The 27825-nt window shown below is 40.9% G+C and overlaps 3 protein-coding genes and 1 long non-coding RNA gene across 5 annotated transcripts in view; 2 read left to right on the top strand and 2 right to left on the bottom strand.

Annotated features, from left to right (window-relative positions):
• Positions 1-40: 40 nt before the first annotated feature.
• On the bottom strand, positions 41-13837 carry shrprbck1r (sharpin and rbck1 related). Its single transcript, XM_030078845.1, has 14 exons — positions 13162-13837; positions 12370-12544; positions 9928-10011; positions 8858-8999; positions 8172-8262; positions 7731-8052; positions 6441-6556; positions 6137-6307; positions 4011-4171; positions 3523-3634; positions 3158-3337; positions 2612-2710; positions 2156-2299; positions 41-1457 (listed from the first exon to the last, which is right to left on the bottom strand). Exons 1-14 carry the CDS (start codon positions 13429-13431, stop codon positions 1377-1379), a joined length of 2148 nt encoding a protein of 715 aa, XP_029934705.1. The 5' UTR covers positions 13432-13837; the 3' UTR covers positions 41-1376.
• On the top strand, positions 10693-27779 carry LOC115378572 (uncharacterized). The gene is made up of 3 exons (XR_003930144.1): positions 10693-10760; positions 21844-21855; positions 27769-27779. It is a non-coding gene; the product is annotated as an uncharacterized LOC115378572 (long non-coding RNA).
• prlh2 (prolactin releasing hormone 2) lies at positions 18174-20407 on the top strand. The gene is made up of 3 exons (XM_030078847.1): positions 18174-18347; positions 18990-19177; positions 19972-20407. Exons 1-3 carry the CDS (start codon positions 18277-18279, stop codon positions 20166-20168), a joined length of 456 nt encoding a protein of 151 aa, XP_029934707.1. The 5' UTR covers positions 18174-18276; the 3' UTR covers positions 20169-20407.
• The window catches only part of myripb (myosin VIIA and Rab interacting protein b), a 131759-nt gene continuing 124417 nt past the window's right edge, over positions 20484-27825 (bottom strand). For both annotated transcript variants that reach the window (XM_030078842.1, XM_030078843.1), the window contains 4 exons: positions 26869-27030; positions 26524-26619; positions 24886-24946; positions 20484-23108 (listed from right to left, as the gene is read on the bottom strand). In XM_030078842.1, the coding sequence (XP_029934702.1) occupies positions 23065-23108; positions 24886-24946; positions 26524-26619; positions 26869-27030 (363 nt within the window). In that variant the 3' untranslated portion in view covers positions 20484-23064. The remainder of the gene's footprint in view (positions 23109-24885; positions 24947-26523; positions 26620-26868; positions 27031-27825) is intronic.

The raw sequence follows: 27825 nt of genomic DNA, 5'->3' as shown, positions 1-27825 counted from the left end.
TGATAGAATAAACATAAACCAACGCAGAGCTCTGTGAGTTTAAAGGGCATTTATTGGTAATTAAGGCACAATGGTGCATCCATCTTTGAGGCACAACAAACAGTAAACAAGAGTTATTCATGGCTTCTTAGAAGAGGGCAGTAGTGTAGTTGAGGGCGTACTCTGTTACAAGGACTGTTTCCTTCTGGGCCACACAGAGCATATCTGGTGGGGATACTGGCTCATATCCTGGTTAAAGTCATAGTCAGGACAGGCTGTTTGTATGGATCATCATTTCCAGATTACAAATTCATGCACACATGAATTACAAGATAGAGACAGAACTTTCACTGGCCATAAACACAGGAGGAGCTGTTTAACATCCTGGCTAATATTTGTATATCCTCAATCACATTTGGGTTGCTTATAATTGGGATCAACAAAATGCGTTTGCATGCCTCAACTCTTAAAGTCCTCGAGTATTACAATTAATATCAGACTATTAATTAAAACACTCTTTGACTTGTACTGATAGCATTTTCATACAATACTCTGGTCAGCAGTACAGTACAGCTACAGCCACAGTGACCTCTACAGCCCTATATAAGGACAATATTGCTTGTCAACTACAAAGCTTATTAATGATAAATAGAACAAGTTTACACTTGAAGTCAGGTGGTTTAGCAACAGAGGAGACTCAGGTCAGTTCAGGTTTACAATCAGTGTGCTCCATTCACACCTTTCTGGTGACAAAGGCACATATTCAGTTACAGTCTCTCACCTACACACACACACACTCCAATACATGCACAATTATGAAATGTAACAGTTACGTTTGATCGATATCTATGCAAGAAAATGCATGAAGAACAAAACTTGAACTTTCCATTGAAACACGCTCTAGCGTTTGAAAACAAAAAGGCCACTTCAGTTTAATGCTTCCTCGTAAATAGCAAAACACAAAAATGCAACACACCTGTGTTGCTAAATTTGCAGTGCAATCACTTTAAAAAGGCACAGCAAGCAATCAAAGTTAATACATCACCTGCATAGCTCTTTACACATTCTGAGGGCACTCCATCATCACTGGAGACATGTGGCATTTGATGATACTAAGCAGCGAATTTTTAATGTCACATAGCCCATATTTCTTTCTTAGTGAGAGGCAGAGCTAAGTATCACCATATAATCTCAGGAAACAGATTACTTTCTCAGCAACTATGGACACAAAGTTACACGCAGAAAATACATACAGTCATGGCGGCTTATTCCACAGGGATGCATGAACTTTCATTGTAAATGATGGTCCTGCATTGTCAGCTTTGGCTTACAAACACCTTTCTGTGCTTCAGTTTAGTCACTCGTTCCCTCCTCCAACATGTCCAGTCTTGGGTTTCTCAGTGGCAGTTTTGGCATTTGGGGTGGCATTTCTGCTTGTTGACATTGCAGCGGCATCCCCCACTGGTGTCTCCAGGACCCTTAGACAAAAACAGATGGTGCTTGAGCTTTTTAGCCAAAAGTTGAAAATAACAGTCTTACCCTGAGGCCAAATCTGAAGAATAAATAATAATAATAATAATAATAATAATAATAATAAAAAAACGCAGTCTCTCCCCCTTTGTAATAAAGACTTATTTTAAAAACATGTTCTAGCTATATGACTTCATTAGGGGCTGGGCCTCACAGCCAAAACATGTTGTTGAGATGATAAACAGTATTTGTTTATCAAGAATTTCTGTGCTCTATAATGTTTGGGATGGTAACTGGGAGATAATTGTCAGGGTGGAATTAGACAGGTGGTGATTCTGTCAGAATAGCATGAGAATGACAAAGGTAGGAGGAGAGAATTCATTTTTATATCATCAGGTGAACGACATGTCTGGTTTCTCTCGTCATCCTAAATACTGTACATTTGGGAGACAAAGTGTTTTCAGCTACAGTAAAAAAAAGGAAACTTCACACAACTATTCTGTGAGGCAGGTGAGCAGGAGAGGTTCATGCACACTATTTAACTCACAATAGTATATTCATTTGGAAATGTTTTGGCACTACACCTTCATCAGGGATTTGCAAAATAAATGTATTATTGCAATTTTGGCAGCATGCAGGAGTCTTTTTGCAACAATAAAGTAAGCATATATCTTGAGTTTCCTGAATGTGGGTCACAAGTTCTTACCCCTGGTCCCCAGCGAGGCCCTCTGGTCACCCAGCAGATCTCAGTGTGACATACAGTGCAGCGTAGCCAATCACATCCTTCCTTCTTCTGCACGATGATGCCACACTGAGGACAGTGCATTGCCTCCCCTGACCGCACCAAAGTCTATTTATGAGAGAGAGAGAGAGAGAGAGAGAGAGAGAGAGAGAGGACGGAGGATGGCAAGATGTGTTATCTGGTGACATTTGTTACTTGGTTAAAGAGGGTATAAAACATTAAGATATAAAATGAACTGTTTTCAGTAACTGGATAACGCTTAAATCAATGTTGTATGGTATTAATCATCAACGGAGTAGCAACACTGACTTTTATTTATATTAAAAAGTGGTGTACTATTACTTTTAACATTAATTTGTTCTTGGATAGATAATTCCTGCTCAAATTTTACTCCCATACAAGTCCCATACAAGGGCTCACCTTGAGTAGATCCCTTGTCCTCCTGGCGGCAGAGTCATTTATAGCACGAGCTGAAAGATCGTCCTGGTACTGCTTACAATTCATTCCCTCATGAATTGCCTGTGTAGACAGAGAGAGAGAAAAAGACAAATGCAGAGATCTGAAAATCTGTGTGTGTGTGTGTGTGTGTGTGTGTGTGTGTGTGTGTGTGTGTGTGTGTGTGTGTGTGTGTGTGTGTGTGTATGCTTGCCCTCAAGGAAACACTCAGATGCATAAAGCTATGAACAGTCATCCTGAGGCAGCCAGGGAACACCTCACCAGCGGTATGAAGAAACATGCAGCTCTTCACAGATGTGCAGTGTCATTAGATTCACTGCATTAGCACTTGTGACATTTATAGTCACCGCTGCAAAAATGTATTAACTAGCTTACTAAACTTATATTCCTCACCTGCCTCATACCTTATAGGTCTTTGTTTTTTCTTTGGTTAACTTTATTTCTTTGTCCTTTCTTTATCTTTATCATGAAGCAAATAATTATATAAACTTGTATTGCTTTATTATGTACCTTGCAAAGCAGGCAGTTGTGTTTGCTGCAGACAGGGCAATGGAAGACATTGACAGTATCCTCGTACACACACCAGCCATGGCAGTCTGGGGTGGCACAGTGGTAGCTGCCCTCACAACGAGACTCTGCCACAGACAGGCCTCTCTGCAGCCAGCGCTCATAGTCCTCCGCTGACACCAACTGGGGAGGACAACAGGAAATAAAAGGGAAGGGGGTAATTATGACTATAATCAGAGTTATGGAAAAAAAAAAACCTGAAAACACTAAAATAATGTTCACAATCATGAGGATTATTTGCTAATCCTGACAGTGGTATCATAATATCAAACTGTATGAGAACAAAACTGTGTGTTGGTGCAACTCACAGCTCTTATCTCCCTCTCCTGCAGGTTGCAGGCACAGGCATATGTGTCATCTCTGTAGGGACAGGCCACCTCTGGCTCCTCACACAGCATGATCACTGAACGTAGGCACTCTCTGCATACACATACACACACACACACACACACACACACACACACACACACACACACACACACAGGAACGCACATGTCTCTCTAATCATTCAAATTAAAGTGCTGATGTAAATCATGCAAAACAATTCTAAACACTAGTTTGCCAAGCTTCTTTTTTTCCCCCATCTTTCTACCTGCCGACTGTAGCATCCCCAAACTTCCTCATTCTGCCAGTCTTCATCCATATCACCTTTCACTTTACATGCAGAATCAATGAAGTATCTGTCTAAACTGGCTCTCCCTACTTTCCCACAGCTCTTTTCACCTACCTTTTGTTGACCCTTAACTCTTTCCATCTGCGCTTCCTCTACTCTTCTCTCAACCTCCTCTCATCTTACCTGCAGAAGCAGTGGAGACACTCCCTCAGCAGGACCCCCTCCCCAGGCTGTAGGTCCAGGTAGCAGATCCTACAGTCCACCGCCTCTGGGTTGGGCACCAGGTCCTGGCCGTCCAGCATCACCAGCCGGGCAAAATTCTCCCTGCGCTCCTCCTCCCTCGCCTGGGACAAGGGGTGGTATTGTTGGAGAGGTTAAGGATATACTTCAGAAACCCAGCCATTATGGGCTATATCAGACGGGGTATGATGAGCTGAGCAATGCACAACGTCAAAGAACAAATAATAATGCATCCATATACAAATTTCCCGCCACATTTCTTCACACAAACACACACAGGCATGCATACACACACAAATTGTGGAAAAACAGTTTATTTTGATCTGTTTGGCAGATATACAAGGACAGTGCAAAATTAACAAATAGGCTAATACATTCAATTTCGTAGCAACTTCTGCATTTTTGAGCTCATATCACTCTATGCTGATGGTCAACAATGACCATAATCATCCAGCTAGATTGTCAACACAAAGTAAAACAGTCTTTCATGATCTCTTCACCAGCAGACGTGGTACATTTTGGCAAAATGTAGACTCTGCTGTTTAAGCACAGATTCTCTTATGTACTTTCTTACAAACATGCAAAACACTGGAGCTGGGGATGCACCTATACCAATACTGTATTGGATGTCAGACCAATACTAAGTGGAAATAAGCCTGAAATGGGTTTCACTGGTATCGATGCATCCCAAAATGGAGTTTTCCAACCCATATTGAAACATGTCAACTAAGTTATGAAACCATATGCTTTCAAGTCAGGCATGCAGACATACAGCATTTGTGTTCAGCATTTGTGTTCAGCATTTTTTCAGCGGCGTTTATGCATGATGCTCTCTGCTTCTTACTGATGTAATCTCAAAGTAAGTGCCTGGTGTGTGTACAAGTTGCAACTGTTTTAGAATGAATAGAAACATGAGCACGGAGTGTGTGTATGCCTGTGTGTGTTCAGTAGTCCTGGTCCAGGTTGAACAGGAGTGAGTTGTTTTGAGCCCCAGCACTCCTCAGCTCCTCTCTTCTCCCTTTCTCCTTCAAAAAACAAAGAGACAGAAGAGAAGAGAGTCAACCTGAGAGAGCCTCACCGAATGTCTGCCAACTCCCTGTCTGTAACTGTCCCTTTAGCCGGGTCAAACAGAATTTATAGATAATTCTTTATGTTTTGGACTAACAAATGGGGGGAGGTTGCCACATTGAAGTGAACATAGGTAAGCATTTAAAAGTCAATATACTCCAACATACTTGTAACTGATTTATAACTTATTTGATTCTGTACAGTATCTATTCATCCGATGGGCAACTAAGCAAGTTTTAAAAAAGGTAATTCAGACTTTCTAACGCAAGTTTGAATAAATTTAGTTATTATCTTCTTTATTTATGCTTTCCCTCCCTTTTTGATTTTGCTTGTTTTTTTGCCAAAATGGGAGCTCTTTATTGGTTTCAACCTTTTTACGAATACTATTTGACCCAGGCCTGCTTCACATTCTATTTTTGATGACTCCTCCTATATAACCTTGGTATGTCTGTCTCTTCAGAGTGTGTGTGCCCTGTCCTGTTATGTGGCTGTGAAACATGCCAAATTATGCTGTATTATTGTAAATGTGTATGTGTAGAGATTATTAGCAAACAGGTGTGTGTGTGTGTGTGTGTGTGTGTGTGTGTGCATACACAACTGCATTTGTAAATGTGAGGTTGCACTAAGTCAGTGTGATTAACTGAATTTTATTTTCAAGAACGACTCTGGCTTCCGACAATCATGAAAACAAGATAATTGAGATAAAACAATTATTGTGCCGCATTCTGTTTCGCAATGATGCTCTTGTTTTGTCTTGTATTATAAATCCAGCGCACCCCGCCTCTCCCTAAAAGCCCGAATTCTCTCTCAAGGAAACCCACTGTTAAAACGACAATTTAAAAAAAGTTAAGTAAATGCATGATGTGTCAGTGAGTTGATGTTAAATAATTGTAATTATTGTCCAAAATAATCGTAATCATGATTTTTGCCATGCTTGGTGCGTGGGGTTGTGTGTATGTGCGAGTAGTGCTCAGTGGTGCACATGTGTGTGTTCCTCCTACCTGCTGGTATTGTCGGACCGCCTCCTTCTCCTGCTGAATTCGTCTGAGTTCCAGTGCGTCAGGTCTGTACCCCCCCGGGACGATGTAGCCCTCAGGACGGTCGGTGCTGCAGATTTCACATCCCGGCCGTGTCGGCTTGTTGATGTAAGTGCAGGAGGGGCACGACCAACCCTGAGTCACAGATGAATGATTTTAGTTGTTACATTTCAACAGCCAGGAGAAATATACTGATATATTGTATTGTATCAAAACAATGACAGTTTGGAAAGTGTGCAAATTACTACTGTTGGCAGCTTTCCATTACCTGGATGGAAGTTCTGTTGGGGCTAAGTGCTTCATTGAGTTGAGGCATCTCGAGGTTTATGAGGTCCCTGAGCTCGCTGACATTTCCCCTCTCTGACCCACTTGAAGAGTTTGGACCTGTGCAGCACAGGACATAAGAACCCATTTTACATAAACATAAAATCCATGCAGGACTTGAGCTCAGTGTAAACGGGTGAACTGGCATTAGTTATTGGCCCCCTTCAGCAGAGGCATAAATGGGTCACCTGCTATCTTGTGAAATGCATCGGCCCAGTGATACAGGATATTTTGGGTAGACAACCCTAACCTCAAGTGTAACTTCAACCTATGTAACATGATACATTACCAATAACTCATCGTAGTTTGAATTAGACACTGACTTAAGCTCATAGACCACCGAGGCAGAAGTTTCAGTCCAATTGAAAGACTGTGACATCAGTTAACTTGAGGGTAAAATATGTGGCCTGGGAGTTCTGCTTATGTAAACAGTGACCAGAATAAATTATACTGTATGTGTGTGCATGTGTGAACACCAAGCTTGTGTGTAAATGTTTTGGCAGCTTCATTTGTTGTGTAACCTTTGCTACATGCATGCCGGTGCAGATAAGAACATCGATAAATGTGAAAGCGTCACTGCAGGAAGAATTCTTCAGTCCTGAGTAGATACTTGAAGTGTGTTTATGTTTAGTCTACTGTCTAACAGTGTATCTCGTCTGCAACACATATACGTCAATCCCAAACCATGTTACTGCCTTGTAATGTTTCATCTCTAATTTGCACATTGAAGGAGAACCCTCATTTAATTAATTAAATGAGGGATGAACCAGTTAAAATTCCGTGTACCCTTGTTGCTGGAACATTAAAGGGATGTTAAACTAAAAAAAATTTAATTAAAATATTTTTCTTGACATCAACATCAACGTAGAAAACATCAGGTAATTATAAGAATCCGAAGCCCTTTCTGTGCAGAGAAAGGCCTGCTAGTTGTTTTCTCCGGACTAAAACAATCCATTGTTGGACAGGTGGCTGGTTTTACCAGAGTCATGAAAATAACATTACTCGAGACACCCAGCCCTGCTGGAATAGATTACTGCAGCAAATGCAGCCCGCAAAACTCTTTTATGAGAGTTATTGACTTTCAGAAGCTCCCATATCTTGGTGGATGAAGACAGTATTCCAGAATAATACTAGATAATAAAATCCCCATTTTTAACTCAGTTCACTGTCCCTTTAAACTAATTCTGGTGATGCATACACTGTGATAAACAGTCATGTTGAGCTGCTCCCTCACCAATGTTGCTGCTGGTGCTGGTTCTAGGTGGCAGGGTGGTGTAAGGCCTCCAGTCCTGAGATGAGGGGCCATTAACAGAAGGAGTGGGGACAGGAGGTGTGGGGAGGGAGGTGGATGAGGAGTTGAGGAGTAGTGCGCTCTCCTGGTCCTGCTGGAGGAGCTGGGGTGTCAGGCGGGCATGGCGGGCCGACAGGAGGTACAAGAAGGCTGTGTCGCCGTCCTGTCGAACGCCATAAGAGGCCAGAGAGCGCTGGTCAGCGCACAAGCACTGGCCGATCACCCAGCGTTGCACCAGTGGGTGAAATCCATACTCAAGGAACACCTGAGGAGCAAGAGAAGGAAGGAGGGAGAGAGAGGGAGAGATTATTTGAACAGTGAAGCAAAATGGTGGTAATAACCATGAAACCTTAAAGGAAGAAGTGAAACAATGTAGAAACCAACCTGCTGTTTCAGTGCTGTAGTAGTCATATGTGGGAACACTTTCACAGTGACACAACAGGAAGAGGAGGAGTCTTCAACTACAACTGTTAAGCTGTGAGATAAAACAAAATTCAAGCCATCAGCAACGCTTCATCTATAAACTGTGGTCATATTCCCATATATAGATATAGATATATATATATTATCTAATCAGCCAAAAAATGTCACGAGGTACTGCAGGGAGGTACAGATGAAGACCTCTGCCCTACAGCATAAAATCTGTGCTTTCCCACACCCACTTCACCTTCATTCAAAGCTTCGCTGAAACGTCACATTCTGCAGTGACGCTGCATCAGCACTGCAGCAACAGAAAAAGTTCATTCTGAAAGTCTGCAGCTTCATCACATTTTGGAATTGGAGGTCAGAGACAAAATAATCCAAGTAATGCAGCTTGGGAGTGAAATATATTTCCATCGTTTCCATCCCTAAAGCACATTTTACACCATAATTTTCAGTTTTGTACAACCAAACTATTGTGAACCCGGAGGCAGGACTGACTCTGTTTGTTTAGGCACAGAGTTTGAGCTCTCAGCTCCCTCTAGTGGTCAGAAATCACTCAATGGAGCTTTAAGTCTTGGACAAATAAGACACAACTGTCAATCAAACCTTGTAATATTAAAAGTATTATTCAGAGAGCATCCTCATACTTGATTTCAGTGTCGTCATAGCTCCTGACAGAGGGCTGGATCTTGAGCGTGGCATGCTGGTGGGCAAGAGTAGCAGCAAAGACAGAAGCAGCCTGCATGTCGCCTGCCTCTATGGCTCGGGTCAGCTCAGCACACGCCTCCTCTATAGACGGACATGTAAATACATACATATAAACATAAATATACATGCACACTCTATCATTACAACAATGTGGATATATAAACCTCAATAGTGTTTCAACTGACATGAGGGTACGTCCAAATTTTCATTTTTGGGTGAACTACTAATTTAATACAAGTTTTCATATTCTACTTGTGTTATCCATATTCTGCCTCCTTACTGTCCAATACCTTCAGTTGTAATGTGTTTTACAGCAACATCATGTGAAAGGGGAATCTATAGCACTTCTTTATGGGTACAACAGTATAGCAATCAGTACTAGGCACAGCTTAGTACCATTTCCAGCAAGGCAGGGTCCATATTCACAGTAAGGTCCACACATAAAGAAAGTTAGTTACAATGGTTGCAAGAACACGTGTACCGTTTGAAACACCTTCTTTAAAGAGGTATAACAAAGGAAAAGTGGCTGCGCTACTGTGGTCAAAGTTTAATAAAATCTGTCTTCTTTTAAATGGCTTCTGAAAGCTTACTTTTACGGAAAAGCCTTTAACATTTAGATTTGTATGATCTTGTTTGTTTTTATTTAGTTTATTTTCTGTAAGGTTCTCAGCCTGTATTTATGCTTTTCTGTAAAACACTTTGCATTGTTGTTTTTGAAATAAAGACAGACAGCGCAGACAAAACTAACTGCAGTGTCCTGTCTTGGACCATACTGGGGTACTCTGAAAATGCTGGACCAGACCAACGGCACACACATCATTCACCAAAGTTTTGTAAAAATCAATTCAATGGTGCCCTAGATTATTCCAGGCAAATCAACAAGCTCAGGTTGATTCCATAAACCTTCGACCAATTTCATCATGGAGGATATAAAATTAAAAAAAAAAAAAAAAAAAAAAAAAATCAGATAGAACACATGATGTTGGCAGGGAAATGTTAGGGTACACACCTGTTTGCTGCAAGGTTGAAGAGTTTTGCAATTGCAGAGCCCCTAGGTGGCGCTGTAGGTCATCAGCATCAGTAGAGTCTGCCACTGTGGGACAAAGCCGGTCAGTATTAACACACAGATGGAGGTTAACATACAGATAGTAATAAAGACTAGAAGTAGACTAACAAGAAACATTCAACTCTGACACAGAGTCCTCTTGTTACCCAGCTTCATCTCACTTTCCTCTATCTTCAGTTGTATTGTCTCAGTAAAGCAATCACAAGCACTCTGGACACGGAGATAAAGTTCATCTTGTTGTAGCCTATCTGTCTATACAGACAGAGGATGCACAGTGCAGGTAAACAAACCAAGATACCTTCTAAATATAGGCCCTGCGGTGAGTTAAACGTGTAGAGGTCTGGGATATCTTTCAAGATTATAAAGAATGACGTCTTCAGGGGCATTGTCAGTAATTCTAGGTCCATTATCCCTCTATTATCATGCTGCTTGTCCTGGTGTGATTTCTGGTGGCAGCAGAGCAGCCCAGACAACTGCTTTTCCAGAGACCTCCTGGTGCTCCTCCTGGGACATCCCAAGTCACTCACAGACGAGTTGGGATATTAATTCCCACAAGTACATCCTGGCTCTTCCTGGGGTCTCTTCCTAATTGGTCGTGCTCAGTGAACCTCCAATATGGGCCATGGTTTTTGTTGCAAATTCTATTGTAGGGTTAGGGCTAAAACATATATCAATATCATATCAATATTGTGATGAGACATCATCTGGGATTATGGATATCATTATAATGTGATATGGCACAGGTGTTATCTTTTCCTAGTGTCAAAGGCTGCAATGTGGTAAGGAATGCTGTTTTCAAAACTTATTAGACTGTTATAGCTGCTCTGTTGTTTGCCTCTACTGGCATGCATCATATCCACAGTACTATTGACTGTTTATCAAAAAATTTCATTGTGTAAATATTTTGTGAATGCACCAATAGTCATCCTTAAAATATCATCATACTGTACTATTGATACTGAGGTAGTCAGTAAAAAAATATTGTGATATTTGATTTGATTCAAACCATCCAGCCTTATTTTGCAAACAAGTACATATTTTGATAGTGAACAAATCCTGATATGACAGTCTGCACCAGCGTTAAATAAATAAATAAATAAAAAATTAATACAGTGCAACAACTGAGTTAACTGACAGTTGAGACAACATCTATTGTTGTCCATGGCTGCTGCTCCAGTTTTGGGAGATTTGGGACTAAATATACTTGTCATATCATCTTAAAACAGTTGACAACATTGTTTTAATTCAGTTTTTCTCAAGTCATACTGTTAGCTCCCGATTCTTTTGTTGAAAGCCCAGGAACAGACCAGAGTCAGTCTTAAATTTTCTGATACAATATTTATTATGGTCACATATAAAGCAAGGCAGCGCTGGTCTCAGTGTGACAGAGCTCCCGCAGGATCTCAGTCAGAAAAGCCTCGATATCAGGAAATGATACACATTTATGTTCTTGGGCTGGGCCTGCCCCGTACATAGGTTGGACTTAACGCAAATGAGAATAATTGGCCAGTTACCCGACATGGACAGGCCAACCACTGTCCATGCCTTGTTTCTGGAATGTGCTATGCTATGTGTGTGAATGTTGACTGGGCGTGTATCTAATGCAACAGACCTAACTAACAAGATAGAGAAAGTACATCTGGCTCCTGCTTTATCTGTCCTCTGCTTAGCAGCCAAGCTGCCCTGAACTATGTAATACATTGGATAATGCAAGAAACATTGAACTATAAGGCCAATTGTAACAATACGAACACAATGCTCTTTGGTTTGGCACTGAACTTGGCCTGTACCTGCACTTCACAGTCTGACAAATGCTTGTTGGGTTCGGATGAGAAAGTAAACAATGACTTCCTGAATTTAGTTAGTCATTACCACTTTAAGTGCTGCAACAGCTCAGCTTTATTTTGGTAGCTAGGCTAATGTTTTCTGCTGAACTAGGAAGTCTCATTGCCTTGTTTGGGTCTGCTGCTCAGTTTAGGTTAAAACATCTTGCTCACGTTCCTAAGTTCAGCTTACCTATCAGATCTGGAAGAGGGTATAAACAAGAGCAAACATTGTGAGTAAACATGCAGGTTGAAATGCGTTTAGCCAATACATGAACAACACAGGCTATGCAGAGCAGTGAAAAGCCCCTTTGTTCCACAAAAAACCCTCTTTTGGATCAAACTTAGTACACACCATCCCAGTTCACTACAGAACAAATGAATTCCACACCATGAAAACAGACTACTGTGTGTGTCCTACAACATTGTGGGTTTAGAACTGCTCACATGGCCTTGTTACAAGTCATCCAATTTTTCCAATTTTCCCCAGTTTCCTCCACTGGGTACTCAATAAGAGAACAGCAGTGCCATTAACTGGTATTTGACAGGGAAGCGTACTGACCCCTGTGTGCTTCTCTCAGTGATGACATCACCACAGTGGCCCACTCCTGCGCCTCCTGCTCGCAGCGAAAGTTGAAGCTGATACGGTCATGTGGAGGCGCAGCCAAGCTCAGCTCATGGCACTTGGGTGACTTCACCTCATAGTTTACCTTCCGCAAGTCGAACTCAGCGATAGTCTGGACAAGAGAAAGACGGAGGATGGTGAAGAGTTGGTGAAAGGATGACCACATGCATGTGAATTTTAAGTCAAAATGGCAAGTATGTGACACTGTGGCACATCCACTGTCAGACAAAATGAAAGTAACATCAATATATCAGCATACTGTAACAAACCCAGAGATAAAGTCATGATTGATTTCCCAATGGTCTGGCACCACACAGCACACAAAGAGCTCTAACAGAATCAATAATGCAAAAATTTCCATTCCAATGTCGCTGAAAAGATAATAGTAACACATCACACAACTACCACAAATCATTTCAGACAAAGTTGCGATCCAATCACTTCATCCTGAAGCTAGCCAAAGTAACGGCTTTGATGATAACCATTTTACTTTCAGAAAGTCACCAATATTCACAGACAAGACAGTCAATTTTCATTTTCTGCCCTACGCAATGGTGTCAAAGGTCAGGCTGAGCTCCAGAGCGGGGGGGTGGGGGTTCAGTGGACAAAATCAGTACAAAGTTACAAACTTGTGACGTAATGTTTATCCCTCCTCGGTATTTAAAAAGGACTCCCCTGCACTGGGACACGCAGCTAGCTAGGCCCCCTGCCTCACTGATTTTGACTTACCACGCTGCGCCCAGTCCCGTTACTGTCCTGCAGCGACAGGCGGAATTCCCCAGATTTCCCCGGGTCCATGCTGAGCTGCAGGCGGAGTGACTCATCACCTGCCCCCGGAAGACACAGCGGCCGAATACCGGAATGGCAAACCGACACCCGAACCGACATCAGGACGGTGTGGCAGCCAAGTTGCGACGGCGAGACCCCATAACCGGGTAGAGCGGCGGACGGGTCCGGTGTACCAGGGGCTTGAGTCCAACCGCCTGAACTCAGCGACATTGTGCCCACGGACTCATGCAGGCTGGGAAACGTCAAGAGCCGCTGTGCTCGGACTGTTCACCTCCTGTCCCGCTTTGGTAGTTCCCCTTCGATGCGTCTGTCCCGTCTAAACATGTAAAGCTATCACATAGCTGTACTTCGACGCTGGAAATAGCGCAGCAACAACAGGAAGCAAGTGCGCAGTGCTTGACAACTCTTCGGAGTGACTTCCACAAAGTGTCCCGTCGAGGAGAGAGGTTTCACTTCTCACTACTTCCGTCTTCGCTTTGCTTCTTTCTTTTTCCTGGCACGCTTCGCTGCCTCTTATTGGCCGCGGTCCAATAGCTTTACAGTAGCAAATGTTTTCGTTCAGCTGCTGTTTACATTAGTAACTAAACTACTGTTTTCTGTCAGCGGTCTGGTTTTGCGCAGGCGCAGCATAGTGACGCCTACAGTCCATAATGAATATTCATGAGGACACTGCACGCACTGGTGAATTAGTTAGCTGTTTAGCTGCTTTGATGCTATTATCATCATGGTTTTAGACATGTATAGCCTGCTGTATAGGGGGAATTTGTGACACTTAATCATCAGTGTAGTCATATGCCCAGATTAATCAACTAACAAGTAAATCAATTAATCAATCATGAAATGTGCAAACCCATGGATAAAACAATACAAAAATGGCAAATAACGACAATTCATCAAAATATGAGGCGATACAGCAGATCAAAGTCTTGGAGAGGACAGTCCTACCCCCTATCGCAGTGAAGAATACAAAGTAAAAGGGGCAATACATGAATCAAAGATATAAAAATAAGTAACACAAAAGCAACTGACAAAAATATCATAATCACTTAGCTGTAACATCATGGAAAATATGTTCAGTTTAATTAAATTTTTTTATTTATCAATTGATTACTTCATTGTTTTACCACTTTATTTAGTTTTGTTTTCTGTTATCTGCACATTTATTGACTCGTTAATTAACTAATTATTGATTTATCAGATGATCAGTTGATTGCGTTGTGTAACACATGAGGCCCCATAGTTCTGCTCTGGTTTTCAGAGCCGGTCTGGTTTCTATTTCCCCGGAATAAGGTGTGATCCATCTTGCAATTGGAGCCTTTCATCTGGGAGTCAACGCAATGCACTATGGTCTGTGTGCCGTATGAGTGCATTTACAGATTTTGACCACGGAGGGGCAGTAACACATGCCATATTAAATAATAAAATAATAAAATCTATCTATCTAAATATAGATATAGATAAAACCCTAACCCTATAATTCAATAACTTCCATCCAATAAACATCAGAGCATGCAGATTATATTATTTAGTTATAGCCTATTGGTACGTGAGACAATGCCATGATTTAAGACAGACAGACCAGAAGTAGACCAGAGTGCAGACAGTGAATCAAATAAATACACCACTCTTCTCATTAAGGATTCAAAGAGCCTTTCTTGACTTGGACATGAAAATAAAACTTGTAGGACCCAGGTGCAAACACAGGCCTGATTTACTGTAATGCTTGCACAGTGCACACTATGAGGCCTGTATGGCTTCCACTGTGATGTTTTGCTATTGCATAATGTTGGTCTTTGTTTGAAAAGGTCAGGCAATAAATAGATATAACTAAATAAATAATTTACAATTTAATGACAATTTAATCCAAATAGGCATATTTAATCTGAATCAATCATAAAACAAAGCTGGGGCAACAGCACTTAAGTAGGGGACAGCTAAGTTGCAATTACAGAATGAACGTTTAAATTAAAGCAGGTATGCTGGCATGTATGCTGCTTGAAGTATTGCACCCAAAATAAAATAAAAGTGCAAGATGCAGAGTGGGGAAAACATATGGAAGACATTCAGGCCGGTTTAGAGGATACGTTGTCTCTTCTCATTAGTCACTTAACATGGTAGAACAGACTTGGCCTTTTCATTATTTTTTTATTTCAAAAAGCAGGGGTTTCCTGCTGGCCAAAAGGATTTATGTTTATTAAAGTTCAGCTCAGGGCTTTTGAATTCCCTCTGTTATAACCAAAAGTTTGCTTGTCATTTGCACACACATTTATTTATTTATTTATTTATTTATTTATTTATGATTACATGCCTGGTGATTAAATGCTGCATCCTATTTCAGAATGTCAGCAACACTGGTACAAATTAGCTATCACACTGATGGGCCTTGAGTCTAAACTTAGAGGCACCTTTATCTGTTGGACCACGTTTTACACCATTTTTTATGCACATCTTCAGTGGATTGTGAATCTCAGGTGTAAAGGTATATGTCAGATGTAACTTGGCACTTGTGGATGAAGTGGTTTGTAACTGCATATGTTTGAACAGAAGTGGGTGAATTTTTGCTTGTTGAATGATGAGTAATCATAAAACTAAACCTATCATAAAAATTTTATTGAGGGAAGCAGTTTATCAAAACTGCAAAATAGGCACACAGTATGATATGGGGCAGTAAAAAATAGGCATTTTAATGGCCTTTACAACTGTGCCAAATAGGTGCCCATGCCACCAGCAAATAACAGCATGGAAATTTGCCAATTGACCATTGAACTATCCACAGTGAGGCCTTTTCTGGAGAGAGGATCAAGCAAAGCCAATCAATGCGGACCCCAGCCCACACACTCTGTAGGTCACAATTTATGAGGTAACTCATTAACAAAAAGCACCATGGTACATAAGGGGAACGATTTAAACCCCGAAGCTTAGCCAGGTCAAGCTGTTAATCATCCTGCAAACAGGGGTTTCTCAATCAATACCACATTCCTCAAGGCTATTTGCACTCTTTGACCGCCATTGTATTGGAAACCCCATATCCAATAATAATGAGCAAATATCCTCCCTGTCTCATACTGAGCATAACACTAGATGACATAATCACGTCATAAAAATGTGCACATTTTTATGAGTGTAATAGGCCTACCTCCTCTTGGTTGTTCTTTGTACATACTAGAACATGATTCTCATTTGAAATGTCAGGATTTTTCAAGGATTTCATTCACAAAGTGTCTCACACTAGATGTCCAGGTCTGGCCAGTGATTCTCAGTGTTTCTATTCATAGAAACATTAAGGAGACAGGTGTGACTAAGTAACTAAAGTAGACACTGCCATGACTTACCATCTAAAGAGGAGGAAGGAGACATGACACAGAGGTTGACTATGATATAATGCAGCAAGAAACAACTCTTATTTTGGAGGGCATTTTCATCAAATGTAGCAATATTTGTGAGTTTTACAGTAGAATGAGCATAATGATACTTTGGTATTTGCTTTACTGCAAAGTAATATCTGCATGTACAGAAGCAGCAAATCACACCTCTTGTTACAAATAAGACTTACTCATCTTATGTTAATGGACACTCATAATAGCAGCCATCTTTTCTTGTTGGCTGGGTTTAAGTCTGCATGATGCCATCTGATGACGAAATAATGGGTGTCCTAACCTGTGGAGGAGAACCAAAGTTCTTCTCCCTGGGCAGAGTGGTGTACAGACAGACAGACAGACACACACACACACACACACACACACACACACACAGCTTTGGATCAGGGGGCAATGAAATCCACTTAACATTTAATGGAATCTCAGATAAAAAGGACATTAGGAATAATTAAAGATAAGGAACAGATGACTTAATTGCAGCATCTCTAATGATTCAAAGCACAGCTGCTGATAAAACACAGCGTCAGGACACTGCTATCAAAAACTGCTGAGTGAAAGTGGACCTGGTCTGTGATTCCAGTTCAAACTCATGTCTCTCTCAACATGCAGGATAGACATTTATATTGATGCACATGTCTCTGTCTCAGTTCATTAAGCCGCTGCGGTGCAAAGGCTAAGCTGCACTGGTACATCTGGAGCGATGCTGTCACATATCTTGACCTTTAGAGACACTAAACCCTGTGGATCTTTGAGCACATTTGACTCCTTTTGACATTTTGTTTACCACCGGCCTCAATTTGAACCCTCCCCTGTGAATCATCACGGCCACCTGTCAACGCTACTGCTAGCATGTATGCTCCACCTGTCAACGTTGCTGCTAGCACGTATGTTTGAGAAGCACATGACATACTTTAACTGTCTGGATCAGATCTTAATTAAATCATATTCCCTCTTATTAAATTGTAAGGAATCAGTGTGATGTGGTGTGGTGGTTTACATGCCAGTGATTAAAATTGTTACCCTTTTAAATTGTGGTAACTGGATCATTATAGCTGTATTTTCAGCATGATGCCCATCCTCTGTTGAAACATTTTTGCTGCACTACCGGCTTTGTTTACATTCTGATTTACTGAGTTGAAGACATTTTTTTCTGTGATTAACTGTCTGACCTTTTCAAACAAAGATTTTTTGATTGACTGTGTTAAGAAAGTTCCAACACTGTAGTTTTTATGTTCACGACAGTCTATTCCTATCGCTGTAAAATTTTGCTCAAACAAATTGTTGATTGTGCCTCAACGTGTCACTTGTAGTCGAGGTGATTGATGAAAGGCTCATCATAAAACACCCACCACAGTTCCAGGTCACCATCTGATAAGCCTACTTGAGGTGGGGGTCCCCCCAAGTTCACTAATTTAAAGTTGTCCACATGTCATTGACTTCCTGATGGACTGCACTGCTGCGTGCCAGACATCAGGAATCCTCCAAAACCAAATCCTCATTAAATTACCTCCCCATTCTCAAAGGGATGAGGAGATTTAAAGAGAGGAGGGGGGTCAGTAATGGGGACAGGGAAGGGGGGTTGGTGGTGTTGCATCCTGTGGTCTAGCATCACTGTGTGTGACTGACGCTGTTGATTCATCATCAAACAACCTCATGAGCCACTGGAATATATAAGCTCATGCACACCTGCTCCACATTAACGACTTCAGACCTCCACCAACTAACCTCAGTGTGTTACCAAAGTTCAAGGTAAGTGCTTCATGTTTGATGCTTGCGCTGTCCAGTATAGCTTCTTACAATTTTATAAAAGTATTGTATCTTGCAAATTACAAGAGAATGAACACATAAATTGCAGTCTGTTCTGGTTGTTGCTCAGCCTACTGCCATGCAATTACCAAGGAAATCAATTAAGCACATCATTTTACCTAAGGAGGAAACAGTGTGATCATTAGATAATATTCTTATAGTAGTCAGTGTTGTCTCAACATGATGTCTGCAGTGCTCAAAAGTGACTTCACAGTGCTATGATCCTACTTTGTAGTATATAGTTATATTTTAATCTGGAATGATTTCATTAAGAATAATGATTAATTAGTATCATATTCTTATGGTATCTCTGTAGGGACTTCCAGTGTTTGTGTGTCATTCAGTAGTGAGTTTATAGATAATAAAGATCATAATTATTATCCTATACCGACAAAGTCTTATATGTGAACAGTTAAATTAATAATATTCTTGCAATGATATCATACTGTGTTCACAGCGATCATTGTATATCCTACTAAGTAATTTTTTAATCCCATATGATTTTACTACATGATTTTCTCTAATGCGTTTTCCTGCGGATCATGTTGTGCTTTTTTCCCTTTCTGTCCCGTTTAACTCCGACAGTCCGCGCAGTGCCTTGACCGTCCATACCATGCTGCCTGGGAGAGAGGCTGTGCGGCAGTGCGTCCTGACGAGCCGCTGGCTGCCTGCGGCTCTGGCGCTCTTCCTCTTCCTCTCCTCCACCGTCAGCTACGCTCACAGCACCACTGTGGAGCACGACTTCCACGTCGTCCACAATGTTGACAACAGAAGTAAGACTTGCTTTGATTATTATTATTATTATTATTATTATTATTATTATTATTATTATTATTATTATTATTTCTAAATTATTTTTTGCCTAAGGACTTAAAGGGCATCACTTAACCACTCCAATATTTTTTTATTCTAAGCCAAATTATCTATCCAAAAGTGAAATAACAAAAATAGAAATAATAAAAAGTGAAATAATAAATGTAAACGGAAGATGCACGTTATTTCAACGTCTGGAGTGCTTTAAAATGGCATTGTAGCCTATTATTGCCACGAATTACATCTTTACAGTGATGCTTCATTAGACTAACAGATCACGAGTCAAAAAAATAACTTGTTATACCTGTGATCACACATATTAGTGGCCATTAGTTATGTAAAAAAGCCACAGAAATCTGGGAATTTGAGCTTCTACTCTGTCAAAAACTTTCAGGTGAAAATCCGAAACCGAAATCATTTTAGTAACAGGTCTAAGCAGAAAATGTGTCCATACTGAGGTGAGATTATACTGTCTGGTGTCAGTTAACGTCTAAGCACCGGGAGAGGGGCAGATGCACGATGTCTGTGTTGAGGAAATGACAAGAGAGTTTTAGTTTTATAGTTTACAGCTTTGGGGGGCAACTTTCTCGGAAACAGCTTTTCAAAGTCAAAGCGAATTAAAGGCTCCAAAGCTGGAACTGCCTTTCAAATAAATCCATGACACAAGCAGAAGACACAACTGTTAATGAAGTGCCATGCATCACCTGCTTGGAAGCGTTTACCACTGATGTCTTTGCTCACGTGTGGTGCGCAGGTCCAGAGATAGACCCGTTCTGGTACGTGGGGCGCGGGGTGAGACCCATCGGGCGCTTCGGGAAGAGGCGGGCGGCGCTTGGCAGCGGGGGGTTGCAGCCCGTCCTCACCACTCTGGAGCTGCTGCTCAGCAGCCTCAGAAACAAGGAGAACCTCGGGAAACAGCTGGATGGGGAGGACAGAGATTGGTTACCATGACGGCATGCCCTCCTCCCCCCATGCACCAAACTCTTGAGTCTGTGGAAGAAGTGTCTTTATTTTTTTAGATTTTCTTTTGCTCTGACTCTTAATTGCATTCTGTATCTCTCTCTGGTGTCTGTTATGAAGCCTTTGTTGACGGGATCCCTGACTGAAATTGCTGAGCAAATGTACAGTTACCTCTAATCTGTATAAAATGCATTCTATATTGATTAATAAATACAGATGTTGTGATTACATGCTTTGATTACTTTGCTCAATTACATGTTCTTAAAATGAGGAGGCTCAATTCTATTAGGTTTGCAAATTTTATTCATTTCATATTACATTTTTTCTCAATCAGAGTAATGTGGCACATAGAGAATCTGTATTTTTTGCTTGTTAATATTTTCCCCAACATATGGTATATGGATTGCAACAAACTATTGCACATATAAGTGACCGGCCCGCCTGTGGAGCTGTGCACAGTGAACCTCACCATAGTCATTCAGGTTGGATTTACACAAGAATTACACCTCTTTTTTGGATTTGTGTGAGTCAGATCAGCGAGGCAACACCATATCTAGTATACATAGGGCTAAAGATACAGTGTGTAAGTGACGCAGGAACAGTGTGTTCATGTGTGAATCCAGCCTTCATGTCATGACAGTTATACGCAGTCTCCTGCACACAACACTGAAAGATTGGGCAACTATGATTGGGCAGTTCATACATTATTCTATATCATATCAATCTTTTCACACATATACATATATAAACAAATTCTGAAATGAGATAAAATATCTTTTTTTTTTTTTTACAATAGAAAAATACAGGACATTGATGATTGGACCCCGTGACTGTGCTTCTTATGGGAATTTGTACACCTATTTGATAAAACCAGAAACATGCTTTTATACATTGACACCTCTGGGACCCAGACTGACAGGAAAAGGTACAGGATCAATCTGAGAAAAGAAAAACAAAAGTGATGCAACAGGCTGGAATGAAAAGGTCACTAATGGAGGGGCAGAGCATTCAAACAGAGGATCGTCACACCTTTTAATCAAGACGCCCTTTAGGAAATTCAACCCTGCACTGAAGGTGGAATCATCAAGCCAAATTTTTAAGAACCTTGTAGAGGAGTAACTGATGTTTTAATTAATGCAGATGATCACAAAGTTATTACTTATGTGAGGGAAAAAAAGAACTAAAGACAGCATTCTCCTAAGTAGATAAAGTGAATGGTAGCACTAGCCAGTCCAAAAACACCATGTTGTCACCCATTTTTTGGAACATCATCATTATAAGCAAAATTGGTGGTGAATGCAGGCAAACACTGAAAGCACTTTGAGTCACAAAACATAAAAGTCTGACAGGTTTCAGGACGGCTCCTTCAAGGAGAGAATAAAGCCTTTAAGTTGCAATAGTACTTGTCTCAGTGGTACTGCATAAAAACTTTTAGTACAAAAATAAACTGCTTGTAACAAAATCATGGTTTCATGGCATTTGTTATAAAGCCCGTCAGACTTCATTATGTATAAATCTTTACAAGATTTCTTGCACGCAAACACAAAAGTTCCTATGTGATGCAGGCAAAGGGAAAACATGAGAACACCTTTTGTTCAAATAAAAGGCCACAGAGTTAGAAAGTAAATCAAGAGAAAGATGGAGAGAGAGAGAGAGAGAGAGAGAGAGAGAGAAGGGAGTGAATGAAAAAGACGTGACTTTGAGATGAAGAATACTGCACAAGGAAAGGCAAGGTTTTCAATAAAATAAATTCACTTTCATCCCACACCTGAATATCAGACTCATGTTCACTTCTAAGTGGGTCTGAAATTCAGACTTATTCAGCCTTCGTTTGATCCATTTCAATGACACAGCTTCTGCAACAAGTCTATGGTGTGAGTCTCTAAAAATAATTTATCTCAGATATTATCTCTTGAAATAAATGGGAGAACACTTGACTAGTGACTCACCAACAGTGTTACCATTTAATTAATTGGTGGAGGTTGTTATACATAGCAAATTTGCTATCAAAGGATCAAATATTTCTGCAGGTCTGTGTGCTTTGTGTTCCATTATTGCCTTTCAACAATTTTGGCAGCAGAAAATAAGGACAACAACAATGTTATGGCCGTGATACTTTATACATTACAACAATTTCCGCTTATAAATGCACCAACTTCAGTGAAAACCTCAGAAGAAAGACAATCATCATCTCAAGTGATGATTTACCATCTGACAGCTGGGTGTGAGAACTGACACCAACATTCAAAAAGGCTCTGCAAGGGACTTTGAGATTCCTCATGACATTTCATTTGGCGGAAAGAAGATGTTGTATAAAACATGGTTCAGCCTCTTTTTGGGGACATTGAATCACAAAGTTTCACATGATTTTTTCCACATCTTCATTGCACATTAATTTCAAACACCTACAACACTCTTGCAAACAGATAGAAAAAAAAATTACAATTGTTTTTTGTTGTTTTCTTTTTCTCTGTACAGTGACATTAAGTTAGATTTTTCTTTTTGAGTTGGACAGCGAGTGGTCTCGCGAGGAGTGTTTTGCAGATTTTAAGGCAGAGACACCATCTGTCGAGCCGTCCTTGCTTGAAGTTATGTGCATGTGATGGAGAGGGAGGATGGAGGGGGTAAACCGGTAATGGGGAAAGAGCCAGTCCGCTCCTCGGCTAGGCTGGGCTGGGTGGAAAAGGACAGAGAGGATGAGGCGTTGGACTGATCGGTGCTGTGCCTGGCTGAGCGCTGAGTGCTGGGTGGGTGATGCAGGGCAGGTGTTGGCCCCCACTTGGCCCGGAGCTGGAGGCGGACGCTGGATCAAGGCACTGGATTAGAGGGGCCCCGTCCCTGGGGGTCTAAAGTCGCCCTGAGGGACACTTTGTGCTGCTGACTGCCACTATGGCTGAGACACTTTCACCTGCTGCTCCGGCCCCAACTTCTCTGCAACACGAAAATCACAGCACCATGTCAGGAAAGGCAGCACTTAGATTATTTTAATCTACAACCGAAAAAAAAAACAAAAAAAAAACCGAACAATCACATATGAGCTGCAGATGCATGAGCTATTCAGAAACAACACAGATTAGCAACACCATATGCTTCAGCGGGATGACTTTTATAAAACCATGGTTCAGTTATATCTAAAATCTTAGCAGTCTTCTCAGTCACTGATTATATACAGAGCATATAATAGGCTCATGAAAAGGATGCTCTAAGCTGCAATCAATGCTATGATTACATGGCTTGGTCACTGATTTTACCCCATAGTCCTGTATTCTGCCGGTCTCTGCAACTGTATCGAAAAAAGCCACACTGAGTCAGAGCTATTGTGTGAATAGTGGTGAAGAAGAAAAAATGAGAGACAAAAAAGAAAAAAGAGAAAGCCCCAACAGAAGAAAAGGCCATTCACTGACATGAAAAGGAACTGACTCCTTGTTGGTTGATAAAATAGCCTTACCCTGCTGAAATCTGTGTTTCCATGCGCTTGCTTTACATCTAATGGAGCTTTTCACTACTTAGTCTCTGTCTCTAGCAGATGTATTCAGTTTCACATCTATTCAGCAGCCAATCTGTTCTCTCAGCACAAAGCTCAAAATGTGTGATGTTAACGCTGACGAAGAGCGAACAAAATGTCTTCCCCTCTGTCTCTCTCTCTCTCTCTCTCTCTCAATCATACACATAGACACACACACACACCAACAAGTCTGTCAAGCAGCGTTCGTGGTCATGAGGAAAGTGATTGATGTGCGTCATGCACAAATACACCAAGAAAGTCCGAGTCTGCCTACTCTCTGCCTCACTCTATGAAAATAGACATCAAGCACAGGGGAAAACCTGGGTCATTTTGTACCCTTGTGATTTTCAAATTGAAGATCTTGACAGTAAGTAGAACATTATAAAGCAATAACAGAGCCATGTCTGAGTGTTACTTCAACAGATCATTTAGACAATGAGACTGATTGTAGAATGACAAAGTAAAGCCCCTTTCCTCCATTTTCTAGTAGTAGTAGTAGTAGTAGTAGTAGTAGTAGTAGTTAGTAGTAGTAGTTTTATTTGGTCATTTGAGAGTGAGTTAATACACTACAATTTTCTTTCACTTTCTTAGAAAGAACAGACCAAAAAGGTGTAGGCTGAAGCCTAAGCTTATTGTGCCTACCCTTTAGACCCTTAAATATCTTCTTACTAGAAAATACAACAACATAATCAGAACAAGAACAGAAAATAAACAGTAAACAGAGACTAAACTAATACATTTCAATATTGGGGATGAATTAATTTAAAGTGTAAAATTACACTGTTGTTCATTCATGACTGAACAACAGTGTATTTCTCAGATTTCTCACTGAAAACAGGATAAAAGGATTTTTTTCTTTTAAAGAAAAATATGTTTATACTCTTGGATTTTGAGGAAAAGATACTTCTTGAATTGGCTGATATGAAAATAAATCGACTCTGACCCTGATACCTGAAATTGGTCTGCACCACAGATGCGAGACACGCTAAATCTGTCTGATCGATGAAGTTTGTACTCTTCACTCACACCAAAAATGTGTAAATAATTCATGAAGATTTACAATCTTATTGTTTAGATTTGGAGGCAGATGATTAGATTCTAGTTTTCCAAACCTCTGTATTTTACTAATTTCTGCACAATTTTCTTTATTCTGTGCCAACTCTTAGCTTTTCCTTCATTGACAATGATAACTTCTCTTGGTACCTTTAAGTGGAGGGGCTGGTAGCTTTCTCCTCTGGTGGCGTGATGAGTCCAGGGTTTGAGACTGTAGGGAGAATAAGTAAGTTTACAGAGTCATACCTTTAATTTACGACACCAACTTTTTAGAAGTTCAGGCCTATGATCATTTCGCCATTTTTATTTTGTGCCTTTACTTTGATCACCTTCATTACCAGCTACCAAGTGTGTGACGAGAGGACTGATGCCAAAACCAATTATCTGAATTATAATGGATTCGCGGTAGATTCAAAACTTGCTAAGGCTCAGTCCAAATAAACATAAACAGTAATGCTCACTTTGTATAAACAAAATAAGGTATAATTTAAGTGTGGAAGGAAGAGAGATCTTATGGCAGTGACAGTGTGCTGTTTGTTGAATTTTATTCCTGTTCAGGCAGTCCACTTAACAAGCCTGGCAGGTTTAGATGTGTGTCATTAAAAGTGACTAACCATTCAGCACTGCCGCTACAAGTTCGCACTTCTCACAGCGGGCTAGATATACACAGATTATTTTTGTCCCGGTCCTCTCTTGATAGATATGAAGGGACACTGTAAGGCCTGGATCAGACTTCAGGAGTTTTAAAATCCTAACCAATTTGGAAATCGGGTTGCATCACACACATAAGGAGAAACTTCACAGATGCTCTTCACTCTAGTGTCAAACATGCGTACACTACAAGATTTGAAAATAATGGCGCATCACACACTACAGGGTATTATTAAAATTAATATGCCTAAAGGAGCAATACACCACTTCAATCTCTCTCTCTCTCTCTCTCTCTCTCACTCTCTGACCTCCGACCTCAGGCCTTTGCTGCATGTCATCCCCTTTTCTCTCCCTGACTGTCCTGTCTCTCTCTCCACTGTGACTGTCAAATAAAGCAAAAATGCAAAAAAAAAATCTTTGAGATAAAAAATTCTCAGTTGAGTTTAATAAATACTTGCAGTGATCCTCCGCAGCAGAAGCGACAGCTCTCCCCATTGAAGGAGGCTGTGCATATTTACGTATGAGGCACAGCGGTGTGACTGGGGCTAATTAATATGTGGTGGATGATTAATGCACGCATGTGGATTCGGATGACTTCAGAGCAGATCTTTGCATCACTACTTGAAAGACACGCTATATAGGGCAGTGGTGTTTTTGACACATCGACCAGCCTTTCCTCCATCTCAGCTGTCCTGTGCACCCGTACAGCAGCTTGTTGTTGGCTATTGTGGTCCCACTCGGGAAGTAGTGACCTAATTATCCAGATTTTAAATTCTAAATACCAAACACGATTGAAATTTTTCGGGGTGGCCCTGATGTGTTGCAAGCTGTTGGGATGTGTAAGATCTGGATCTGTAAACGCCTCACATTACAAGATAATCTGGACCTAACATCGGTACTGACTGAGGTCTAAGACCAGACTTCTCTGATTGTCGGGAGGGTTGAATCAGGGTTAAATCTGCCCAAAACTCCTGGAGTCTGACCCTGTTTAAGACAACCAATGGGCAAAAGTTCCCAAAAGCCCATGTAATCTTTAAAGAATGACTCTGTGTGTGTGTGTGTGTGTGTGTGTGTGTGTGTGTGTGTGTGTGTGTGTGTGCATCTGAAAGTGGATAGAGGAACTTTAAGGTCATTTACCTTAGCCTTTGTCTTGAGCTTGGAGAAATGACTGCAGACCGTGACATTCAAGCCGGCTGTTTTCAGAGCGGATATCCTGGCCTCAATGTTGGATATCTTAAAGGGAGAATCGAACTACATTCAAAAACAGCATCCACTACTACATACTACAGATAATACTCAGGTAATCCTCAATCTAAAACAATCTAAAACAAACAAAAGTTTCTTATTGTTATACTCTGACGCTTTTTATGACAAGATAAATATCTCGGCAATCTCGGGTAGGGAAGGTTAACAACTGATGAGGAGACACATTGAGACAGTTTTACAATGAATGGGCAAGGGGACAGGTGTCACCTCCAGTACCTGGAGTTCAGACTGCTGGACCTGAGCGGCAGCAGTGGCCACCTGGTCCTCCAGGAAGGCCAGCTCTGTGTCTGTGGTGCCACTGCTGATGCTGCGGGCGCATTCCTCCAGGTCCCCCAGTGCCCCCTCCAGGCCGTACACAGCACCTGCAGCCAGGTACACCTGCACAGACAGGTAGAGCGTGACCTAGAGGGCCTCCTGCAATTAATTCAACTTCCACCTAATTTTACATACCCTTCTCTAATTGTGCAGAAATCTACAAAGAGATAAATAAGTATTATGCATTACTGTATTATGGTTTCAGGTAATTCAAGTTCAGGTACTCTTGATTACTCTTGATTGAACCTATAGGTGGATGATGTGAGGGTGATTTTATGTTATCACAAATTATTACAAACCATTACAACCATTTATGTCCATGTTTACATTTTTTGAACACCCAGCATATTTGAAATTCTACAATTACTCCAAATTATTTCTTGTGTGTTGTACATGCCACAAATATTGTAAGAGTGGAATTAGATGCTCATGTGTAGATCATTTCAGGCATTTATTACCAAGCTCTGTGCTGTGGATAGCATGAGAATGACAAAGGTAGGAGGAGAGAATTCATTTTTATATCATCAGGTGAACAACATGTCTGGTTTCTCTCATCATCCTAAATACTGTACATCTGGAAGACATAAACCGTCCCCTACACAGAGACATCCTAATAACATGTTTTCCAGACTTGATGGCGCCAGTTTTTAGCCAATGTTGGGAAAAACACATTTGATCATAAGAACATCATGACCCTATGACCTCTGGAAACTACTGTGGCTATAGAGAGATTATGAAAACCATACCAAACTACATAATCTGATCTCATGTCTTAAAACATGAATATACTGTAGGTAACAGTGCAACTTTCTAAACTATGACGAATAAGAACAGCAGTCTCAAAAATGAAAACAGATT

The sequence above is a fragment of the Myripristis murdjan genome, chromosome 20 (genome assembly GCF_902150065.1).
Source record: "Myripristis murdjan chromosome 20, fMyrMur1.1, whole genome shotgun sequence".
Taxonomy (NCBI): Eukaryota; Metazoa; Chordata; class Actinopteri; order Holocentriformes; family Holocentridae; genus Myripristis; species Myripristis murdjan.
Note: the sequence above shows the minus strand (reverse complement) of the source record. Positions and strands in the feature narration are given on the sequence as shown.

What these genes read in the sequence shown, in the direction of transcription:
- shrprbck1r (XM_030078845.1), bottom strand. Translation starts at nt 13,431, where the DNA reads ATGTCGCTGAGTTCAGGCGGTTGGACTCAAGCCCCTGGTACACCGGAC. An exon ending in ACGGGACTGGGCGCAGCGTG is followed by an intron (nt 12,545 to 13,161) that starts GTAAGTCAAAAT and finishes TCTCTTGTCCAG; the next exon opens with ACTATCGCTGAGTTCGACTT. An exon ending in TATGACGACACTGAAATCAA is followed by an intron (nt 8,263 to 8,857) that starts GTATGAGGATGC and finishes TTTATCTCACAG; the next exon opens with CTTAACAGTTGTAGTTGAAG.
- prlh2 (XM_030078847.1), top strand. Translation starts at nt 18,277, where the DNA reads ATGCACACCTGCTCCACATTAACGACTTCAGACCTCCACCAACTAACC. An exon ending in GTGTGTTACCAAAGTTCAAG is followed by an intron (nt 18,348 to 18,989) that starts GTAAGTGCTTCA and finishes TAACTCCGACAG; the next exon opens with TCCGCGCAGTGCCTTGACCG. An exon ending in CCACAATGTTGACAACAGAA is followed by an intron (nt 19,178 to 19,971) that starts GTAAGACTTGCT and finishes TGTGGTGCGCAG; the next exon opens with GTCCAGAGATAGACCCGTTC.